This window comes from Danio rerio, chromosome 18, assembly GCF_049306965.1.
Source record: "Danio rerio strain Tuebingen ecotype United States chromosome 18, GRCz12tu, whole genome shotgun sequence".
Taxonomy (NCBI): Eukaryota; Metazoa; Chordata; class Actinopteri; order Cypriniformes; family Danionidae; genus Danio; species Danio rerio.
The window spans coordinates 6,459,024-6,479,979 of record NC_133193.1 but is presented as its reverse complement, the minus strand read 5'-3'; the positions used below and the strand labels follow the sequence as shown (position 1 = coordinate 6,479,979).

General features: G+C 35.0%; 1 protein-coding gene across 27 annotated transcripts in view; it reads left to right on the top strand.

Annotated features, from left to right (window-relative positions):
- The window catches only part of zbbx (zinc finger, B-box domain containing), a 91,649-nt gene extending 70,916 nt beyond the window's left edge, over positions 1-20,733 (top strand). For 13 of the 27 annotated variants that reach the window (XR_012394191.1, XR_012394186.1, XR_012394193.1 and 10 more), the window contains 4 exons: positions 1,874-2,085; positions 6,956-7,115; positions 12,610-12,756; positions 20,289-20,733. Coding sequence is in view for 11 of the 27 variants with exons in the window: in XM_009293379.5 (XP_009291654.1) it covers positions 1,874-2,085; positions 6,956-7,115; positions 12,610-12,756; positions 20,289-20,575 (806 nt within the window). In the remaining 16 variants the exon portion in view is untranslated. The remainder of the gene's footprint in view (positions 1-1,873; positions 2,086-6,955; positions 7,116-12,609; positions 12,757-20,288) is intronic. The other 14 variants (XR_012394194.1, XR_012394187.1, XR_012394190.1 and 11 more) reach the window with 3 other exon arrangements.
- The last annotated feature ends 223 nt before the right edge of the window (positions 20,734-20,956 follow it).

The window sequence follows — 20,956 nt, the reverse complement described above, 5'->3', positions numbered from 1 at the left end:
GTTGCACGGGTAAGACAAAAACAAAAGCCCCCCCCCCAAAAAAAAGTAAATAACAGGGTGAGAATATGATAAAATCTGAAAACGTGATAATAATCAGGCGAGGGCTTTTCTTTTTCTGGAAAGCTTTTGCAAACACTGTCGGTTGGGTTTAGGGAAGTGGGTGATCAATTCAGTCAGTCAGACAGTCGACAGCAGCCTCTGGTGGATTTACACGAGAACAGCAGGCGCAAATGGCATCCGTGAGGGGAAATTCGAGATCTTAAAAAATGCACAGCGGCCTCTGATTGATTCGCGAAAACTAATTCTGCAAAAAAAAAAAAAAACGTAGCTCCTGGGACGTTTTTGGCGCTCTCCAGAAATGTATATAGTGGTACTTTTCCAAATGAGCCTGGGTTAATTTGGGTCGTCCATATAAGTAGTGCCTACTACTATATAATTGCCTGTTTAGCTACGCTCACTAATATTTAGTGTAGTAAGTAAAAAAACTAAATAGTCAAATGTAGGTCTACGTAGAAACCAAACGCTTTGAAAACAGCAAGACGCTGTGCTGTACCACATTGTGTAAAAACCACAATTAGAAAAAAGGGTAAGACGTATGTCACAGTTCAGTCTAATGACTACTGGCTTATTACCTGCCCATTATTAAGATATTAACTGTTCATTGGTTATAAAGTATGATTTTATTGTACATCCCTTATCCTACCCAAAACCTAAACCCCACTTCTACCTTACTAGCTATTAACAGACAGCTGATTAGTAGTTTATTAAGGTAGTAGTGTTAGTTAATGGTTTGCTAATAACATAAATTGCGACCTAAACAATTTGGCAAAGTGTCACTGAAAAAAAGTCATTGTGATTTTTGTTTTTAATGAAGTTCCAGACCACACAAGTAATTTGTGACTGGATTTTCAATGAGATTGAAAGGAATATGTTGCCGTGCTGCCTATAATTGGACCTGACAGTAATGTTGCACAGCACAAATGTGAGCAAATGGTTTTATCACATGGTCACCGTTGATTTATCTGTTACTACTGATTGTTTAAAATGCATTTATGCATTTAAGTCACAGCTATGTTTATCTATGAAGTATGTGGGCTGTCAAACATAGATAGAGAAAATTAAATTGTTGTGCACAAAGCTGGCTGTCATTTCAAACTTTGATATTTTTTAAGTGTGCAAACTGTTACCAGTCATACCATTGGCCATTTACTTCCAAGTCTGCAATCTGCCAAGGGGCAGAATTTCACTGAAAATAGCCTGTTATTTCTAAACTTCTATGTATTTTTTTTTATATATATACAGAAAATAATGATAGCATAGCATTATGACAGGATCTCAGAATGCAGTCCAAAATAAACAAAAGGGCAGTTCATAACCTCTTTTAATGTCCAAGTTTTCTTGTTGTGCCAAAATCTTGACATTCACATACAGGATTGATCAGTCCAAATAAAGAGCTGAGCTATAAACTTTGAAAAATATCTTCTAAATGACAAGAACCCGATCTCCATCATCCCTTGGGGTCCGGCTCATCTGCATTAAGAGAGTAAAGATTATGAGAAAGCACCGGTGTAGACATCAGCCTTCATTCACACAGCAGTTGTTTCTGCAGTATTTGCTGACTAGCAGAGTGATAGGAACTTCAAGCTGTGTCGGATAAGCATTATTAATGCAGGAGGCAGCAGACAGAAAGCAGGGAAGAGAAACACACAAGCTCTGCTAGACCTTGGCCAGGCGGCTCGCTGCGAGCATTAGATAAGGGCGCGTGTTTGCATCCTCATCGCAGGCCTCCTGCTGAAATGTCTCCTCTCTGGCTTTCTGTTTTCTCTACTCCGTCCTCATGGTGTCTCCTCTTTCTGTGCTTGTCATTGGTCAGATTCAGAAGAGGAAATGACAGATGAAGATGGTTGTCTGGTGCCCAGTGAGGAAGACTCATCTGATGAAGAACTAAGACGAATAACAGATAAAGATGAACAGAAGAACGCTCTTCCCTCTCCGAGTCCCACCACAATTGCTCAAGCAGAGCCTTTTTTCCTATCTCCAAACCTCTTAAAGTCAGAGCCAAGACTGTTCACCGGATCTTCTCAGGTGAACGGAGATGTCTTTAAACCTCAGTTAACTTGTAACAGGTTACCCATAAACTGTTCAGAAGAGTTAATACAGTACTGTTCAAAAGTTTGTGGTTGAAAGGATTTCTGAGAAACATTTCTAATTCTTTCCAATGGAGCATTTGTTTGGTTAAAATGCTGTAAAACCACTGCTTTAGGTAAAAATAGGCTCAGGTAAAAATTTCTTTTGGACATTAGTGTTTGAACAGATTTTCTGCAGCACTGGTTCCCAGATTTTTTTTTTTACTCTTCATTTTTCCATTAGAGATTTTATTAAGGCCTTTGTTAAAGCTTTATGAGCCATGAACAAGATCAACCAGCTACAAGGCTCCATTAGCATTACAAACTCTGATTTGAAGCAAAGAAGTTTATCAAAGTCAAACAAAAGGTATGAGACTTCATATTTATTGGCTTTAATGAGGGACAAGTACAGTTTACAATCCCATGATACAGTATTTTACAGATGACTCCAATTAAATTGAATCAAATTAAAAGTAGTAACATGACTAGTCATTTAAAGTTTGACATATTTTTACTTTATTACAAAATTTGCATATGTAAATGGACTGATGAGCATAGAAACATTATTACACAACAGTGCTTCATAGCTGTGGGCGGAGCTAATGATATGTTTTACACACTTTGCTCTCTGCGACTCTCTCATTGGTCAAATGTTCTATACAGCATCTTGGGTAATGTAGTTTTTCTACTTGAATTCTATTTGCAACCCAGGCTCATTATGGATACGTACCTAGTTCTACATTTCTGGGATCAGCGAAATACATAGATGGAGGTACGTCTGCTTGCAGCGTTTGTTTTTACAAATCGAGGCCGATGTGTATGCTTTTTTATGATCTTAAATTTCTCTTGCGCGTCTTCTCACATTAATCCACCTGTGGGCACAATATAGACTTCAGCAGACCAGCTTGCTGTCAAATGACTGACGGACTGACCCACCCACCCTCATCCGTAAACCCAACCGATAGTGTTTTCAAAAGCAATAATTTCACCACATTTTCAGCCTGTTGTTTTTTTTTATATATCTATTTTTGCTGTTTTACTTGGTTTATGGAACTGTTCTTCAGCAGACTTGAACCCTGTTGTCACGGTCAATTCAGCTCCATGTCCCAAATCTATTGCAGGGCTTGCAACCATTTTGCGACCAACTTGAATCTATGCAACCTCATTTTATATTTGGGAGCATTTTTGCGACAGCATATAATGGTTTTAATGTGACCTGTTTTGATTTTTTTTAAAGCGTGCTGAATTGATCTTCCCTGCTGTGATAATGGTTCATATTAGCTGTCAATCACTCAAGGCTTTCCGCTGTCAGATGACAGGGTGCTTTTCTGACCACTTAAAAGGCAAATGGCTGAGGTTTAAGACATAATGAAAAGTACACAGGTTTGTAAGCCCACCTAAAGTTATAAATAATGGCACAGATGAGAGCGATCATGTGATGGATGTTGATCCGCTAGCCGAGATCAATCGAGTGTTTTCAGAGAAAGTGCTGAAAGACTCAAAGTAGATCAGCTGTTTAATTGCCCAGATCTCGTGTGGCATTCACTGAGTAAAATCTACACATGTAAAACATGTAAAATCTACCACATGTAAAATCTACCACTGTATACATCATCACTAGAGATGATGTCTCGCCTTTACTAAGTTTAAACTGAAACTGCGGCTCATAACAAGGCCCACACAGAATCTGCAAGCAGAATTCCGCAGATTTTTAGCCCATCAATAATTCTGCTTATTTACTTGAGTAAATGTGTGTAAATCTATATTTATTCAGTTTTTATTATTGAATAATGTGAAAATGTTTATCTGATTTTTGTACAATAAAGTTTGAGCAGTAATATTTTCCGTCTTTTAGTAGATATATTAAATGAGAGACTTGCTTTGTTTACCAAATAAAGTGGATCTAATTGGATTTCCATTCTTAAACATTAAATAAAAGTTAAAAATATATTTTTATTTCACATATTAAAGTTTTAGTTATGATACTCCCGCAGAAATCTGTAGATTTTTACCAAAATTCTCAGCAGAAATAGCAAAAAACATCTGCAGATTCCATCTAGCCCTACTCATGACAGAATGGTACTGCGCAGGTGGTCATCGGCAGAATCCTGCTTTGCCCCGCTCATATATTGAGCCGGCTGACTCGACTGCTTTTTTCCACAAACACAGAAAAACATAACTCGGCACATAACTGAGCATTTAAAATGACACAAACCGAAACCAAAGCTTTTAAAGAGTGGTAGAAGTGAGAGTTTTCATCCCTGAGATGTATATTATAGATAGTTCTCACAGTTGTTTTGTTATTTCTGATTAATGTTGTTTTCAAATACAACAAATCCGTTTATATACAATTTGTACTGGTGCTCATACATATTTTGTAGGTGCTCTGAAAGTTTCAAACTTTTAAAGCCCTGCATCGGCGTTCGCAGCGAGCCACTAATCAACTTTGCAACACCGAAAACTCCATCCATAAGGAGGTAAGCAGTGAGCTGGTAGTGCTAAGAAGCCATTGGCAGCATCATACTGTCCCATAGTGTTCCTTTTAAAGACAAAATGCAGCCAAACGTACCTCTGGTTACATAACTAAACTCTCTAGAAATGTAGACAGTGGTACTTATCCACAACGAGCCTGTGTTGACTATTAAACACTAGAAGAAGAGACAGGAAAAGAAATGGGTAGCACTTTAGTATAGAAACCCATTCTCATACTAGTTTATTACCTGTCTATTACTAATAAGATATTGGCTGTTTAATAGTACTTATAAAGCACATATTCTGCATGAACTTATTCTATACTATAAGTTCACCTAATACTAAACCCAGCTACTACCTTAAAAACTATTAATAAGCAGCAGCTTTGGGAGTTATTTAAAAAAAGTACATTTTAAATAGCATAAATACCTTTATTTTCATTTTTATGAATTGAATACATTGTTGCTCAGTAAAAGTAACCATTACTTTAAAAATACTCACAAAATGTATAGTTATAGCTAGCTGCTTTGATGGAGATGCAACCACATTAATATAACTGAAAAATATAAGCTTCAAAGACCACATCATGGAGACGAGCGTATGAGAACTATCAAAAGAATTCGCCTTTAGTGAAACTCTCGGACGCTAAGGACTCGATCAATTAGATATTACATCTAATTTAATTGCAGATTTCCTGCTGTGAGAGAGGTAATGGCAGGAAAAAGCCCAGACTACTCTCACATCCCATCCGCTGAGGAATAGCGAGAGGAAACAGAGTCGTCAATTCGGCCGCAAATGGACTATCAGAGTTTAATAGCATAACATAAAGAGAGAGAAAAGAAAATGAATTATATTAAACACCTGAAATTAAATGTCTGATCAGAAAGCGGCCTTATCTCTGCTCTTTTGTCTGGCGATCAGAAAATGTATGTCCTTAATTACCACCCGCCGATTCTCTTTTTTCCCCCCGTACCTCATTTTCCATTTAAAGGACGCCGACTGAGACTCAATCAAAATATAATTGTTTCTCATTTCCTTTTATGCTTTAAAATACATATAATTTTTTTTTCAAAAAGGTTTCTGTCTGTCTGTGTGCTTCATGTTTAATAGACAGATTAAATTTTGCCTAATTTAACCTGCGTATAAGAATAGATGTGCTTGTGTTTAGCCACTCAGCGTTGTCATAATGTCGTAAAATATAGTTCCCAGAACTGAATGTAGATGAGCACAGTTAACAGGCAAAGCACACACTATTGAATAAATAGCAATAATACATTTTTCCCATCAGGATGCTTTCAAAAAAAAGATGCTTATGTTATAACATTTCTATTTCAAACAAAGGCATATCATAATTTTGACAAAATTATTAAACCTAATAGAAGGATTTCGGAAAATTCAGGATGATGGTAAAAGATTGAATAAACATTTTATTCAAAATTAAAAAAAGATTATTCAGATGATAAAAATAGTGCATAATGATACTGTGAGAAATGCTGAAAATAAGAGTCATTTTAAAAATAATCTTAAACTGTTACTGTGAATATTGTTTTATTCATGATTTTACAGATATGTTTATCATCCATACAATTTTTATTTTAAACCTCACAAAAATCTTAAGAAAATATTAATACATCATTTTTTGGGCATTTTTTTAAACAACACAGGCTCATTCTGAAAACGTAGTTCTATATACATTTATGGAGATCGTGAATTATGTAGCCAGAGCTACGTATGGCTGCATTTTGTCTTTAAAATGAATGCTATGGGGCGTTATGACACAGTTCTTTTTTCAGGCTTATTAGCTGACCACTCACCTCCATGTGGACGATTTTTTTGTTACTAGTTTGCTCAGTGGCTCGCCGCGTATGTCTTTGGATTTGACACGCAGAGAGTTGACCGCGACAACGAGATTCGAGCCCAGTAAAGAACACACTATTTAAAAACTCTATTGGTTGGGTTTAGGGAAGGAGGAGGGTGGGTCAGTTGATCAATCAGTCAGTCAGTCGACTGCAGCCTCTGATTTACGTGAGAAGAGCAGGCATGAATGGCACTCCCGAGAGAAGTTTGAGTTCTGTAAAAGCATACACAGCAACCTCTTGTGTATTCGCAAAAACAAAACCTGCAAAAAAACGTAGCTCCTGGGACATATTTTGCTCACTCCAGAAATGTATATAGGGGTACTATTTCAGAATGAGCCTGGGTTATCTTAAAAATTTATTTTTTGCATTGATGGTTCCATAAAGAACCTTTCACATCCATAGATACTTTTATTACATTTTATTACATAATTTTAGTATAGGTCTGTATAGAAGACATACCATTGACCCGTTTATATCTATTTTTCATCTGGTCTACAGGCTCTTCATTCTCTATCCCAGAGACAACACATCAAACCGGGACAGTATAAAGATCTACAGGGGTTTTTCACATTGGGCTTAGACCCTGGAGTTCTACAGACCAGCCCAAAACCAGCTCAAACCCGTAGAGATCAGCAAAACCACATGAAGAGTACTCTAGGTATGTAGAGAAACAAGAAAACAAAGCTATTGACCTTACTAAGGTTGAGCACCCTAACATCTAATGTAATCTAAGCATCACTAACATCACTTCCAGCAGCAACCTAACTTTCTTTGCAATAAAAATGACTGATTTGTTTGCGCTAATTCCCAGAAATATGTGGACAATTTTGCTTAAAAAAAAAAAAAAAAAAAAAAAAAAATATATATATATATATATATATATATATATATATATATATATATATATATATATATATATATATATATATATATATATATATATATATATATTTACTTATATATAGATTTATACTTATATATATAGATTTATGTTTATGTTTTTCCCGATTTATGTTTAACGGAGAGAAGATTTTTTCAACAGATTTCTAAACATAACAGTTTTAATAACTCGTTTCTAATAACTGATTTATTTTTTCCTTGCTATGATGACAGTAAATAATATTTGACTAGATATTTTTCAATGCACTTCTATACAGCTTAAAGTGACATTTAAAGGTTAACTAGGTTAATTAGATTAACTAGGCAGGTTAGGATAGGCAAGTTATTGTATAAAGATGGTTTGTTCTGTAGACTATCGAAAAAAAATTTTAGCTTAAAGAGGCTAATAATTTTGACCTTAAATGGTTTTTTAAAAAAATGTAAAACTGCTTTTATTCTAACCGAAATAAAACAAATAAGACTTTCTCCAGAAAAAAGTATTTTTTTTATTTTTTTTATTTTATTTATTTATTTATTTATATATATATTTTTTTGTATTTATATTTACATTTACATTTTACATTTAGTCATTTAGCAGACGCTTTTATCCAAAGCGACTTACAAATGAGGACAAGGAAGCAATTTACACAACCAAGAGCAACAATGAATAAGTGCTATAGGCAAGTTTCAGGTCTGTAAAGTCTAAGAAGGGAAGTATTAGTAGTATTAGTATTTTTTTTTTTTTTTTTGGTACAGTTAGTGTGATATTCAGAGAGGCAATTGCAGATTAGGAAGTGTAGTGGAGACTAAATAGTTGGATTTTTAGTCGTTTCTTGAAAGTAGCGAGTGACTCTGCTGTTCTGATGCAGTTAGGGAGTTCATTCCACCAACTGGGCAGATTGAGCGTGAGCGTGAGCTAAAGTGATTTCTTGCCTCTTTGGGATGGAACCACGAGGCGACGTTCATTCACAGAACGCAAGTTTCTGGAGGGCACATAGATCTGCAGAAGCGAGAGCAGATAAGAAGGAGCAAGGCCAGAAGTCACTTTGTAGGCAAACATCAGAGCTTTGAATTTGATGCGAGCAGCAACTGGCAGCCAGTGCAAACGGACTAGCAGCGGAGTGAAATGTGCTCGTTTAGGTTCATTGAAGATCACTCGTGCTGCTGCATTCTGGAGCAGTTGAAGATGTTTGATAGAGTTAGCTGGAATCCCTGCTAGTAGAGAGTTGCAGTAATCCAGTTTGGAGAGAACAAGAGCTTGAACAAGGAGTTGAGCTGCATGTTCAGATAAGAAGGGTCGGATCTTTCTGATGTTATAGAGTGCGAATCTGCACGATCGAGCAGTTCTAGAAATGTGGTCAGAGAAGTTTAGTTGGTCATCAATCGTTACTCCAAGGCTTTTCACCGTTTTGGATGCAGTAATTGTTGCCCCATCCATCTGGATTGAAAAGTTATGGTGTAGAGTCGATATTTCTATGTGTTTTTGATTTAATATATTTATTTATTTTATTTATTTCTTTTTTTCATTTATTAATCTTTAAGATCTCAAAACTCAGGGCTTCTGGTAGTACCTAGAATAGCAAAGTCGAGTAAAGGAGGTTGAGCCTTCTCATTTATGGCTACTAAACTCTGGAATAACCTTCCTGATAATGTCTGAGGCTCAGACACACTCTCCCAATTCAAAACTAGATTAAAGACCTATCTTTTTAGTAAAGCATACACCCAGTGCATCACTTAGCAGTATGATACTTGAATGTGCCTCACGCAGGTTTCTACATCTTGTTTATACACACTATGAACAGCAGCTAAGCTAATTATTCTCTTTATTCTGTATTTCCACCTGGGGACACTCATTACGAGGCCCTCAGAGACTATGCAGCGCTACTAATTTAAAAGCTTAACTAGGTTAATTAGATTAACTAGGCAGGTTAAGGTAGTTAGGGAAGTTATTGTGTAATGATGGTTTGTTCTGTAGACTATCGAAAAAAAAATTATAGTTTAAAGAGGCTAATAATTTTGACCTTAAATGTTTTTTTAAAAAATGTAAAACTGCTTTTATTCTAACCGAAATAAAACAAATAAGACTTTCTCCAGAAAAAAGTATTTATTTATTTATTTATTTATTTATTTAATATTGTTTATATAAATGTATTAGTGTTTTAATTTATTTATTTATTCATATATATTTATTAATTTTTGTTTTTATTTATTTATTAATTTTTAATTGTATTTAATTTTTTGTATTTTTAATTTTTATTTAATGAATGAACAAATTTATTTATTTAATAATATTTTTATTAAATTTGTTTTTATTTATTTGATTAAATATATTTTTTATTTTTTATTCATTTATAGCTATTTATTTAATTTTATAATTTTTTATGTTTTTATATTTCTATGTATTTTTGATTTAATATATTTATTCATTTTATTTATTTACTTATTTTTTTCATTTATTAATCTTTAAGATCTAAAAACTCAGGGCTTCTGGTAGTACCTAGAATAGCAAAGTCGGGTAAAGGAGGTTGAGCCTTCTCTTATCAGAAATACTGTGAACATTTCCTTGCTGTTAAACATCATTTGGGAAACATTTAAAACATTTGAATTGTATTTTATTCCTGTAATGCAAACTGACTTTTTGGCATCCTTAGTCTTCAGTGTCACATGATCCTTCAGTAATCATTATGCTGGTTTGCCGCTCAAGAAATATTTCTCATTTTTATTTTATTAGGAATCAAAACAGCAATGTTTTTGTAGAAACAGTGATGTTTTTGTGCGATGAATAGAAAGTTCAAAAGAAGGGCACTTATTTGAAATAGTCATCTTTTGTAACATAATTAATGTGTCCTTGCTGAGTACAAAAAACAAACTGTTGCACACTCAAAATCATATTTCTAAAGCCCTACAGTACTTGCTCCGAATGCAATACTAGTTGTTAGTTAAGTCATCCACTTTAGATCCTTACACAAATACATCATTTATGCTCTAATAATAGAGATAAGGCATCTGGAATGCAGCACTCGTGTGCTTCCAACACTTATATATGACCGCTGTTTAATGAAAACCACAGACATCTCTCTTAACAGTTCATTTTGTGCAACATGTGTTATTTAGATGCCTAATTATTGCATACTTAGATGGATTGGCCATTGAAGAGAGCCGCTATACAGTAGCTTAAAGATGAGTGTAAATGATGGCTCTCTCTTCTACATTCATTTATTCCTGGCATTATCCTTTAGCTCCTCAGCATTAATGTGCTACCTTGGCGAGGCCATTAGCTTGACTGTAAACACTAATATTTCTCTTTAAACAGCTCGGTTTAAGCCTTTATTTCAGTATGCTGGATCTAAATATGCATAAGGCATTTTTTATGTAATATGGCGTGAAAAATGAAACATCTGTTCGCTTCATTGAGCTTCAAGGTTAATGAAAATAGAAGACAAATAAGTCTTGGTTTCATTTCCGTCTCGGTTTTTATTGGCTGTTACGCCTCTCCATCAATTTCCTGCAGTCTTTTCCTTTTCCCATCTTTTTTTTTTTTTTGTCTCTGTCACAGTCGACCCGCTTTTATCGGCCTGTCTGTGCTTCTGCAATCCCTGACGTGCTCTGACAGGAGCTGCGGTCAGTCGGCTGGAAAAAGGCTTAATTACAGCGGGCGTTTAAGATGGCGATGGAAGGCACACATGTTTAACCTTCAGCCAGTCACTGTCTGCATGTCAAGTCAGAATATTACGTGTGTGTGTCGGGATCGTGTTTTTTTTTCTTCTTCAGCTAATGCTCAGTCCTGTCGATCATTTGGTTGTTTGTTTGAAGGCCACAGAGAATGAATCATTAACATAAACTATCGTGTTCATAAGTGAATAATAAACACCAGGATAAACTAGTTCATCTAAGGTTACATTCTAAATGGTTCACACTGCATTCATTCATTCATTCAATAATTCATTCATTCATTCATTCATTCATTCATTCATTCATTCATTCATTCATTTTATTTATTCATTTAATTTTATTTATGCTTTTATTAATTTATTTTATTATTTATTTATATATTTATTTATTTTTGTGTTTATTTATTCATTGTTTTCTGTTTTTATTACATTTTTATTTTAATAAATGAATTTATTTATTTATTAAATTAATTTTTAATTATATTTGTGTTTTTATTTAATTGATTATTTATTTTTATTATTTATTTTTAATTATATATAATTATTTATTTAGTTTTATTTATGTTTTTATTTATTTTTTTATTTCTCTCTCTCTCTCTCTGAGTACATTAATTTGTTTATTTAATACAATTTTTATTATATTTGTTTTTATATATTTGATTATTTAATTTTAATATTTTTTATTTATATATAACTACTTATTCAATTTTATTTATATATTTTTATTTTTTTCTGTTTATTTTTTGATTTATATATATTTATTTTTTTATTTTTGATATAATGTATTTGTAATTTTTTTATTTTTTTTAAATTGTTAATAAATGAATGAATTAATGAATAAATGCATTTATTTCTAAACAATTTTTTTATATTTCTAATTTCTAATTATTTGATTGTTTATTTTTAAATATTTATTTATTTTATTCATTTATTGATTTAATTGTATTATTTACTTATTTATTTTAATTATATATATATATATATATATATATATATATATATATATATATATATATATTTTTTTTTTTTTTTTTTTTTAATGATTTTTAAAAAGTTTTATTTAATGAATGAATGAATTCATTATTTATTATTTATACAGTAATTTATTTCATTATTATAATAGTTTGTGTGTTATTCGAACAGTGTTGTGTTAGCATTTTAATACATTTTATTTTGTATTATAAGCATAATAGATTTTCATGTATTTTACTGTATGCTTTTATAATGATTGTGCATTTTCTCCTCAATATCTATACAGAGACATTACAAGAAACATTAGGTCATGGAAATTTACCTAAAAGTTTTGGAAAAGTAATGAAATTTTAGTCTGAAAATGTGTACAAGTCCATTGATTGATTAATTTGTTTGATTGCAAGAACCAATGGGAGATTTCTTTCCATTTGAATTCCATTGTTTACACTGGTGAAAGAAAAACATTAGATGGTGTACATGTTTTGTGTGAATATACTGTACAAGAGCTATGTTCTGGATTTCCTACTGTATTGAAGTGTAAGGTAACATTGAGGCTCGATTAGCTGCACAAGATGATCATACTCCTCTTGTTTGTAAATCTCAATGTTTTCTTGTATCATGTACTTGTAGGACAGGAGTTCTGGAGATCCAGTTTTCAGCATCATGTAGAGGAATCACTAGTCACTGCAGTTCTGAACAGTCAACCTATCAGCAGCACTCCTCGTCCATTCACACCAAACCATGGCAGAATGTCATCACAAAGACTTCATTTAACAGGTAACATGCCTTCATCATTTTTCTGTACCACAATAGACACCAAGTTTGATTTGATGTGAATCACAAGGAGGCTAAACACACTAGAGTTAATTTGATGTGAATGAAAAGAAGGCTTTGAAGAAAATAACTTTCGATATGTTGCACTGGTGTATCAATCTTTCAGAAGACAAAACATTAAAAATACATCTTTTATGGAAGAGACGTAGCCTAGCGGTTGCCATTTTATGTCTTGCCTTGTTTCCCATTTTCTTGCCTCCTGTCAGACTATCTATCAATAAGATGGCATAAAAAGAGAAACAGACTGATGAAGGAATCTCTGAAAACCATACATGGCATAGCACATATTCAATTTTGGTGTCACAGTACAAACAGTTGTATTAAGTATTATTATGGTTTCAAATAACTGTTTTCCAATTTAATGCATTTGAAAATGTTATTTATTTCTGTGATACTAAGCTGAAGTTTCAGGGTCATTACTTCAGAAATCATTGTATAATACTGATTTTATGCTTAGGTCACATCTGTGTTTATTAAGTATTGTTATTATTATTATTATTATTATTATTATTATTATTATTGTTTATATTATACTTAATTCTCTAAAATACAGCATTTATATATATATATATATATATATATATATATATATATATATATATATATATATATATATATATATATATATACAGTTGAAGTTGAAGAATTATTATCCCCCCTTTAATTTTTCTTTCTTTTTTAAATGTTTCCCAAATTATGTTTAACAGAGCAAGGAGTTATTCACAGCATTCATTCATTCATTCATTTTCTTGTCAGCTTAGTCCCTTTATTAATCTGGGGTCGCCACAGCGGAATGAACCACCAACTTATCCAGCAAGTTTTTTAAGCAGCGGATGCCCTTCCAGCCATAACCCATCTCTGGGAAACATCCACACACACACATTCACACACACACAACGGACAATTTAGCCTACCCAATTCACCTGTACCGCATGTCTTTGAACTGTGGGGGAAACCGGAGCACCCGGAGGAAACCCACGCGAAGGCAGAGAGAACATGCAAACTCCACACAGAAACACCTACTGACTCGAGGTTCGAACCAGCGACCCTTCAACCTTCTTGGTTTTTCCCAGCATGTGTGATAATATTTTTTCTTCTAGAGAAAGTATTATTTGTTTTATTTTTGGTTTTATTAGAATAAAATCAGTTTTTAATTTTTTTTAAAGCCATTTTAAGGTCAAAATTATTTAAGTGGTGCTCGCTGCAGAGCCATTTGAGGAGAGGTGAGCTCCAGAGAGGGGGAGCTTAAGCTTGAGCTCCACCTTTTTTGCACTTCTTCTACGAGTGATGTCACTGGGGGTAGGGTTAGGGGTGGGGTTGGTGTACGCATTAAAACAGCTTACAGGAGGAGGAGCGACAGCTCATGCTCCCCCTCTCTGGAGCTCACCTCTCCTCAGATGGCTCTGCAGCGAGCACCCTCTCAAATTATTAGCCCCTTTAAGCTATATTTTTTCGATTGTCTACAGAACAAACCATCATTATACATTAACTTGCCTAATTACCATATCCTGCCTAGTTAACCTAATTAACCTAGTTAAGCCTTTTAATGCCACTTTAGGCTGAATACTAGTGTCTATCTATCTATCTATCTATCTATCTATCTATCTATCTATCTATCTATCTATCTATCTATCTATCTATCTATCTATCTATCTATCTATCTATCTATCTATCTATCTATCTATCTATCTATCTATATTTATATATATTTTTGTAAGACTTTCTTATATATATAAATTTTTTTATTTCACACAATATTTTGAAACATACATATAGAGAGGGAAAAACAAAGAACAGAGATACTGGCAGGTGTTTGTGTGTGTGCGCATGTAAAGGTATTGGGTGTACAATGTACAAGACAAAGTACATAAATAGGAAAACTATATATATACAACATGCATTACAGTAAAAAGCATAATATTAAATATCAAAGTAATATAAAAATTTAAAACTGAAGTGAATAATATAGATAGAAATAATACTATCACGATCTCCAGCGATCTATAACCAAAGTTCGCTGGTGAAAAACATTCACACTAGCACAAACTACAAATCCCCCAGTTCATGGACTACAACTTCATACATGCACTCCGTTCACACACATGTTTTAGATCCTGACTGATTACACTCGCACAGCTGAAGCTGCTCAAGGACTGATTCATGGACTATAAGTACCGCTCAAACACAAACACTGTTGCTGAGTCTTGTTATCTGTCATAGTGACATTACAACATTCCGTGTTTTGAACCTTTGCTTTGTTTTGTTTGATCATTCCTGTATGCTGCCATCTGACCATGCCCTCATACATCTGTTTGATCCTGTGTTGATCATTGCTTGCCTGACCATCCTGCCAATAAAACCCTGGATTTGGATCCTCATCCCTGTTGTCAGTGTCACATCCCCTGCTACAAATACCAACCAGTGGTATGGAATGACAACAATGATAGTAATGTATATAATTGTAATAATGGCAGTAAAAATGACAACACCAATAATAACATTATAATGACAGTAAAAAAAGAAAACAACAATAATAATATTAATAATAACAATAATAATAATAACACCAACAACCCCAACTACTACTACTACTACACCAACTGCTACTGCTACTGTTAAAGCAACTACTGCAGCTGCTACTACTACAACAACAACTACTACTACGAAAATTATTACTACTACTATCACTACTTATTTTGGATTATTTTTAACCATGATGAATCTTTTGACAGCATTAATATAAATGTCCAAAATAGACCCCAAATCAATTTTTGTTTAGATTTTAATGCATAATTTTCAATGAATTTCTTCTTATTACAATAATATAAGGCACATACAATATTTATTGTGCTTTTTATGTTTTTTTAAATTAAAAACTGTCTATCAGTTTACATTTTAAAGAAACTGGTGTAACCCTGCCGGTCCTAGGCCACCCAACCTGCGCCGAGCTGGTATCGATCTGGCAACCTTCCGCATGGGAGTCGGTTGCTCTAACAAGGAGGCTAAAAACCATGGCCTCTAGCGTCTGTCGCTGGAGCACCTTTAGAGGTCAGAGGAATGAGGTTTACCTGGACAGCACTCACACCCATAAACCTCACTCATATCCGGGTCACGGCACCCCGCCGTTCCTAGGCCACCCAACCCGCTCCGAGCTGGTATCAAGCCAGCGACCTTTCACATGGGAGTCGGTTGCTCTAAGAAGGAGGCTAATAACCATGGCCTCTAGCGTCTGTCGCTAGAGCACCTTTAGAGGTCAGAGGAGTGAGGTTTACCTGCACAGCACTTACTAGCTGGCCTCCGTTACACTGGTACTCATACTGGTGTGAAACAACATGCGAATGTATTTTTTATTTGTTTTGTTTTTTTCAGATAACTCTCTCTGTAAGGTATCATTTATATTCTTCCTATCCTTCGGTCTGTTTCCCCACATCTAGGCCCTCAGCTCTTTTTACTTTCCCATCTGTGTTCAGACTTAATCCCGACTTATACGGCTAAATCTGTGTTTAAAATGTGGAGCCTGTCTGATGTCACATCTCATCTGTGACTAAATGATCATTTACCGAGAGCCTCCGCCAACCCGCCGGACACAGCGTTTCGGCCAAAGGGACATCAATAACATGGCTGTAGAAGAGTGGCGCTAAGACTCGGGCCGTAGCGTGATTTATTGGCTCGCGTCCGTAATTAAAGCCGAGCTGATTCCTGAGCTTTCTGCGCCAGCACACGCGGCTGAGGTTTCATAAAGAGATTACTGTGTGTTTCTGCGTGCGGGAGTGCAGGGAATGCGGCCAATCTCTCAGCTCAGCTCAGATCAGCTCAGCTCGGTTTATCAGTGGCGCTTTCTCTACCTCTCGAAACGTCTTCCTCTCTGTCTCTCGGCTCATCACTCGCAGGTCTGCAGAGGAGGGAAAAATAATCTGTTTAACAGCATGACAGCTGTGATTTCGGCTGGTGCAAATCAAAGCGTCAGATATCCGTCCATGCTCTCTCCAGTCTGCTTTTCTCCCTGTATCTCGTATACTTTTGTCAGGTTAGATACGCTAGATTGAGCCTTTGCATCAAGGCATACTTAAAGCTTGTTGGCATCTCAATCGTGGGAAGCGATACATGAACACTTCTGTTTCGATATGTCACCTGAACGTTTTAATAGTCAAAAGTTCTGTTTTTGAAGGGGGCACATTTACATTTAGTCATATAGCAGATGCTTTTGTGCAAAGCGATATACAGTTGAGGATGCATTGAGTAATTTAACAAGCAGAGGCCAAAAACACAAAACAATTGCTAATTATGCAATGCAACTATTAGGGGTGTAACAGATTAAAGCTGAAGATCTTTGCCCGAACAGAAAAGAAAGAAAGAAAACAGCATCTCTAACTTGTGGTTGACTGGAAAGCAAATCAAAATGAGCGTTGCAATTTACTTGAGAGGTTTTGCAAAGGCAATACTGGAAAAAACATTTGAAAAAAAAAAAATAAATAAATAAATAAAWATATATATATATATATATATATATATATATATATATATATATATATATATATATATATATATATATATATATATATATATATATATATATATGTATATGTATATATATATATATATATATTTTTTTTTTTTATTGCATATATATATATATATATATATATATATAATATATATTTTATTGCATATATATATATATATATATATATATATATATATATATATATTTTTTTTTTTTTTTTTTTTTTTGCACTGCTCGATTTTTATTTTTAGTTCTTTATTTTTGTTTGCAAAATTCCTTGTTATTTCTCAAAACTCAATTTTCCCTTTGCGATTTTTTGAGATTTGCATTATTTTACAATTTTTAGCTCAATACTTTATTTTTTGTTTGCAAAACATTCTTTTATGTTGCAAGTGTATTTGGCCCTAGTTTGACTCCATAGATGACATCTTAAATTTCTCTTGTGAGTGCCATTTGGGCCTGCTGTTCTGGCGTCAATCCACTAGAGGCAGCTGACTGACAGACTCACTGACCAACCGACCGATACCCCCACCCACCTCCTTCCCTAAATCCAACCGACAGTGTTTTCAAAAGCTATCCAGGAAAAAAAAAAAGCCCTCGCGCCAGCTTGATTTTTACCACGGTTTCAGATTTTACCACATTCTCACCCTGTTATTTACTTGTTTGTTTTATTTTTTGGCTTTATTTTTTACTCTGTTTTATTATTACCGGCTTTCTGGAACCGTCCTTTACCGGACTCAAACTCTGTCATCGTTGTCGACTCCGCTATGCATATCAAGTCCACAAATGTACGTGGCAAGCTTGACAGTGGAAAAGCTGTTCATACAGAGGTAAGTGGTCAGCCGGTAGCGTGAAACGCAAGCCGTCACACCGCCACGTAGCATTCGTTTAAAGATGAAATGTGGCCATACATAGCTCTGGCTACATAATTTGGTCTCTCCAGAAATGTATACGGGGTACATTTTCACAATGACCCCATGTTGCAAGATTTACTGTGTAAAAGAGAACGCTTACCCAGACCTGCTAAAAATGGCTTGACCCATTATTCCCTCACTATCTAATCTACGCCGCTGTCGAAATACGTGCATGATGATTATTTAAGAAATGAAGTGTGTTTTCGGGTATTGCTCTAATGTTATTGCATTAGGTCATTTGTTAGACCTTCACTGCTTTCTTTAACTTACAACTTCATATCTTAATCAACTTAAAAAATAAACAAACCGGGACTCACTAATTGATTCAGGTGTAATTATATAACCTAAACAAATCTAAATGAGTCTTTGGTAAACTGATTAAAGAGCTTCAAAACGATGATTCAGTTCCCTCAAGATTACTGTAATGCTAGCTGAGCTCTGCTCCATGAACATGCAACCGCACATCTGAAGTTCAGCAAGTGAAAGATCACACGAGACAAGAGGAAGCTAGGGAATATAATGAAGACAGACGCATTGGAGAGAGAGAAGTGTGTTAGTGTATTATTGTGATATGCTGGATCAGTGAGCATTTAAAGCTTTGTTTGATTGAAGCTGATTAGGCCAGTGTGTGACAGTAAATAATACTGACCCTGCTAACTTAAGCTCCCTATCCCAGTGTGGGCTTTACTGTCTGTCAGTCGCTTTAACATCTCTCTCCTATCATCTTCTGCTTCTCACTAGCCGCAGTTATTATTTGTATTTGTGAGGCCACCCTTGCTATAATTTTTGCTCATACTGGGTTTTGAGATTATTAAACCTTAAGGGGTCATATTGTATTATATTTCATAATATACTGTTAAAGTCAGAATTATTAGCTCTCCTGAATTATTAGCTGCCCTGTAAACATCTTAGGGGCCCGAAAATCACCTCAGACCCCTGAGGGTTAATGTTGGTTACGCATGTGAATGTATACAGCAGTGTAAATTGCATGTGGCTCAGTATATTAGATCTGTACAACAACATCACACAGCTAACACAACAAAACCAGGCTAAATAATGTTTATTACAGTACTTTAGGTTCATGTGTTACCATGATGGTGTTTAGCAGTTAATTCTCAAAATTCAAGATCCCATATGTCATCCCATGTTCATTCTGAAAACTACCCCTGTATACAGTTTTGGAGAGCGTCAAATTTGTTCGAGGAGGTACGTTTTTTTTTTTTTTTTTTTTTTTTTGCAGTTTCTGTTTTCGCGAATCTACCAGAGGCCACTGTGTACACTTTTTGAGATCTCAAATTTATTTTACGAGTAACATTGGTGCCTGCTCTTCTTACTTAAATCCACCAGAGACCGATGCCGACTGACTGACTGACTGACTGATCAACTGACTAACCCTCCTTCTTCCCTAAACCCAACCGATAGGGTTTTCAAAACCACTGATTGACCAGCACCCACCCACTTTCTTAAACCCAACCAATAGTGTTTTCAAAAAGCAATCTAGAAAAAGAAAAGTCCACGAGGCAGCCTGATTTTTACCTATATCTGCCCCAACCCGTTTTATTTGGGAGATATTGTGGGGTATACATTCCTAGGGGCCATTCACACAGAACGTGTTTTTCAATGAATCTGCCACTTTTCTGTTGTTTTTGTATGTAAATGCACTTGATGGATGTGCTTAACTGTTATGCTTGCGTCTATTGTTTTTCAAATGCCACATTTTACGCAACTTTAAGTTATCAAATTACGTAGTCTGAACAGCACAACAATATCTGCCCGTGTAGTGTGAACTCAGCTTTGAACAGCAACCTGTTATGCTCTAAAGCAGTATTCCCAACCATGTTCCTAGTGACACACCAACAGTACATATTCTGGTTGTCTTCCTTATTTAAACCTTTCATTTGAGGTTTTAGAGTCTTGTCTAAGGTGTGTTTGATTAGGAAGAGGTTGAAAATGTGTACTGTTGGTCTGCCTTCAGGAACAGGGTTGGGAAACACTGCTCTAAAGTAAGCCACTTTGTTGTGCTCTTGTATTCTAAATCACCCTTTATTCTTGTTTAGGCCCTATGAGCAGAGGTTCTTCCCTCTCTTTGGGTGACCCAAGGATTGAGACCTGTCGTCCGTACTCCTCAGGCCGGCCCCTGTCTCGTGCGGCTCAGGAGATTCTAGAGGTCCAGACTGTGGAGAAGCTCCATCTCCAGGACTCTGATGAGGATGAGGAGGATCTCCTGGCACTGGCCTGCCTTGAGGAAGAGTTCAGGAAGATGAGCACTACGCCATTAGATCAGGGTGAGGTCAGACACAACCCTGAAGCTCAGATTTATCTGGACCGCAACCATAAAAATTAAGGATTTTAATTCAGATTGTTACTTTTTAAAACAATTAAATTGACAAGATATTGAAGCTAGGTCCTTTCCTTATGTTTTACTTTATATTGGGAAAATGTCACTAATTAGGGGTTGCAGTGTTGCTTTGTGCACAAATAAAATATGTTAAAAGAGAGAAATCTGAAAAGTGTTGATGTTTGTTATTGAATAAAATGTATTTATTTAATATCCAAATCTCTCATTCAGATTGTAACGAGTCAGGTTGCAACAGAGGTAAGGATCCAAATGCTGTTTGTTAAGTGAAACAGGCAAAGGTCAAACAGGGACAGACAGGAGCATGCAGATAATCCAAAAGTGTTGTCAGAATACAAGCGAACAGTCAGAAATGGCGGCAAAACCAGA